Source organism: Corvus brachyrhynchos, unplaced genomic scaffold (assembly GCF_000691975.1).
Source record: "Corvus brachyrhynchos isolate BGI_N302 unplaced genomic scaffold, ASM69197v1 scaffold139, whole genome shotgun sequence".
In the NCBI taxonomy this organism is placed as follows: Eukaryota; Metazoa; Chordata; class Aves; order Passeriformes; family Corvidae; genus Corvus; species Corvus brachyrhynchos.
Window position 1 is genome coordinate 479,501 of NW_008246062.1, and position 2,466 is coordinate 481,966.

General features: G+C 53.5%; 1 protein-coding gene across 1 annotated transcript in view; it reads left to right on the plus strand.

The window, feature by feature from the left end:
* The first annotated feature begins 175 nt into the window (after nt 1–175).
* Nucleotides 176–2,466, plus strand: part of STOML2 (stomatin like 2) — a 26,368-nt gene continuing 24,077 nt past the window's right edge. Inside the window, exons 1-3 of the mRNA XM_008643000.2 lie at nt 176–891; nt 1,170–1,269; nt 2,264–2,322. Coding sequence (XP_008641222.2) covers nt 277–891; nt 1,170–1,269; nt 2,264–2,322 — 774 coding nt within the window. The 5' untranslated portion in view covers nt 176–276. The remainder of the gene's footprint in view (nt 892–1,169; nt 1,270–2,263; nt 2,323–2,466) is intronic.

Genomic DNA, 2,466 nt, shown 5'->3' on the forward strand with positions numbered 1-2,466 from the left:
AGGGGGGGGCGAGTGGGGGGGTGTTGGGGGTCTGGGGAAGTGCTGGGGTGGTGGTGGTGACCTGGGCAGGGATTGGGGTACAGCGGGGTTGCAGAGGAGGCTGTGGATGAATGGGTATGGGGAGGGCCAGTGGGGGGTGACTGAGCATGGGGTGGTGCGGTGGATTGTTGTAGGAGAATTGGATGCGTGGAGCTGTAGAGGTGTGAGCTGGGTTGGGATGTGGGAAGGTCGAGGGAAGCTGTGTGAGTGAGAGTCTGTGGGGAGAAGGGTGCGGGAATGCCTGGACAAAACAGGTCTTTGTGGGGAGCCCAGGAGGCAGCCAGAGCTGCGGAGGGACAGGTTGTTGAAAAGGGGTGGCCTGGGACTGAGGTGAGTGAGAGAGCTGGGGGGAGTGGGCCTGAGCAGGTTATAGGGACTGAGCGGGGCAGAAAAGACCCACATGCACATGCCTCATTGCCCTTAACAGTGGCAGGGGGGCTTTGTTCCCCCTCCAGGGTGGATGTAAGAGGAGCAGAGATGTGCAGAAAGCTCTCACATGGGAGTGAGCCCCCCTACACCAGTGGAGAAGACTGTCCCTGGGGCCCAGGCCTCATCCCTGTGGGAACACCCTTACAGCATGGGCTTGTTTGGGGCACTGTTTCCTGCCCTGGTCTCTGGGTTGTGAGCCCAGATGGGGTAACAGGTGTGGAGCTGGGCTCTGAGGTGCCAGCAGCTGGCCTCAAACCTGTTCCATCTCCCCTCCCAGAAAAGCAGAAGCGTGCGGCACGGCTGGCCCCAGCTCCGTGCCGCTGGAACTCCGGGCTGCCCGTGAACATCGGAGTGCTCTTTGTGCCGCAGCAGGAGGCCTGGGTGGTGGAGAGGATGGGCAAGTTCCACCGAATCCTCGAGCCTGTAAGGAGCAGCTTTTCTCCCCTTCTGGATTCAGCAGGTTCCTAAAGCTGTAGCGAGGCGCGTCCTTTGCACGAGGATCCGAGGGGTGGTGGGCTTAGTTTCCCAGGCTGAAATCCTTTTGGCTGCCTGTGGATTAATTTTTCTTGGTGAGGTGTTTAAAGCACTGAGTAACCAAAATGCCCTGTGTGTAAAATGTGTTTGCAGTGTGTGGCATGTGCTTTTGTTGCACAACTCTGTCTAGTCTGGCTATCAGCCATCTAATCCTACCCTTTTCCCAGGGTTTGAACTTTCTCATCCCTCTCCTGGATCGGATTCGTTACGTCCAAAGTCTCAAAGAAATCGTCATTAATGTCCCAGAGCAGTCAGCTGTCACACTGGGTGAGGAACAGCTTCTGTGTCCTGCCCCCTTCCTTCCTCTGCATCTGGGGTGAGCAAGGGACAATGTGGGGATGAGTGGAATTGTCCCAAGCTCCTGCACTCAGCTCTGTCCCTTGGTACCCAGGCTTGGCCATAAAATCACAGGATCACTGAATGGTTTGGGTTAGAAAGGACCTTAAAGTTCATCTTGTTCCAACCCCTTACCATGGGCAGGGACACCTTCCACTAGGCTGGGTTGCTCACAGCCCCATCCAGCGTGACCTTGAACACTTCCAGGGATGGGGCAGCCACAGCTTCTCCGGGCAACCTGTTCCAGTGCACCACCACCCTCACAGGAAAGAATTTCTTCCTAACATCTACTCTAAGCCTGCCCTCCATCAGCTTAAGGCCATTCCCCCTTGTCCTGTCCCTCCATGCCCGTTTGAAAAGTCCCTCTTAGCTCTCTTTAGGTACTGGAAGGCTGGTGCTGTGAGTGGGGGCACCTCAGGAAGTGAAGTCCCATGTGGTCTCTCTGGGCTGCAGCTCCCCCTTCTTGCTGAGTTGAATGCACCTGGCCAGAAATACATTTTTGAGGTGCTTTCCTTTATTGAACCACAAAAGAAATTTCTGTTTCTGTAAAAAAACATTTTAGAACAGGTTAATGGATGTAATGTTAATTGACAGCTCTGTTACAGTTTTAGTTATAAGTGATTTGTTTTAGTTTTTTCCTCCTCAAGTCTTTATTTATGAGAGCCACAGTGTGAAATGCTTGATTTTCTATCTGGAAAATTGGGACCTGTTGTGTACTGAAACATCACAGTGTTTTCTAGGGAACGTAAGATCCTTTTTATGAAGCCTTTAGATAAGAAGATCTATTTCAGCCAATCCTTCTCTGTGCCATGCTGCTGTGCCAGCACCGAAAGGGATGACCTGCCCAGCTGTGCTCTGGAAGAGGGGGTTTCCATGTTTTGTTTTTATTGCTTCAGTAAACGGGGCTGTTGTTCTTTCCCAACAGATAATGTCACCTTGCAGATCGATGGTGTGCTCTACTTGCGGGTTATGGACCCCTACAAGGTACAATCCCTGCCCCTTGGGCAGCTTTTCCTGGCTCTGCCCACTCCCTGCTCCCCAAAATGTGTGCTCCAGCCTCTGTGCTGTGCCCAGCAGGTGGGCAGGATGCTCTGACTCCTCCCAAGGCTCCAGACTCCACGTTTTCAG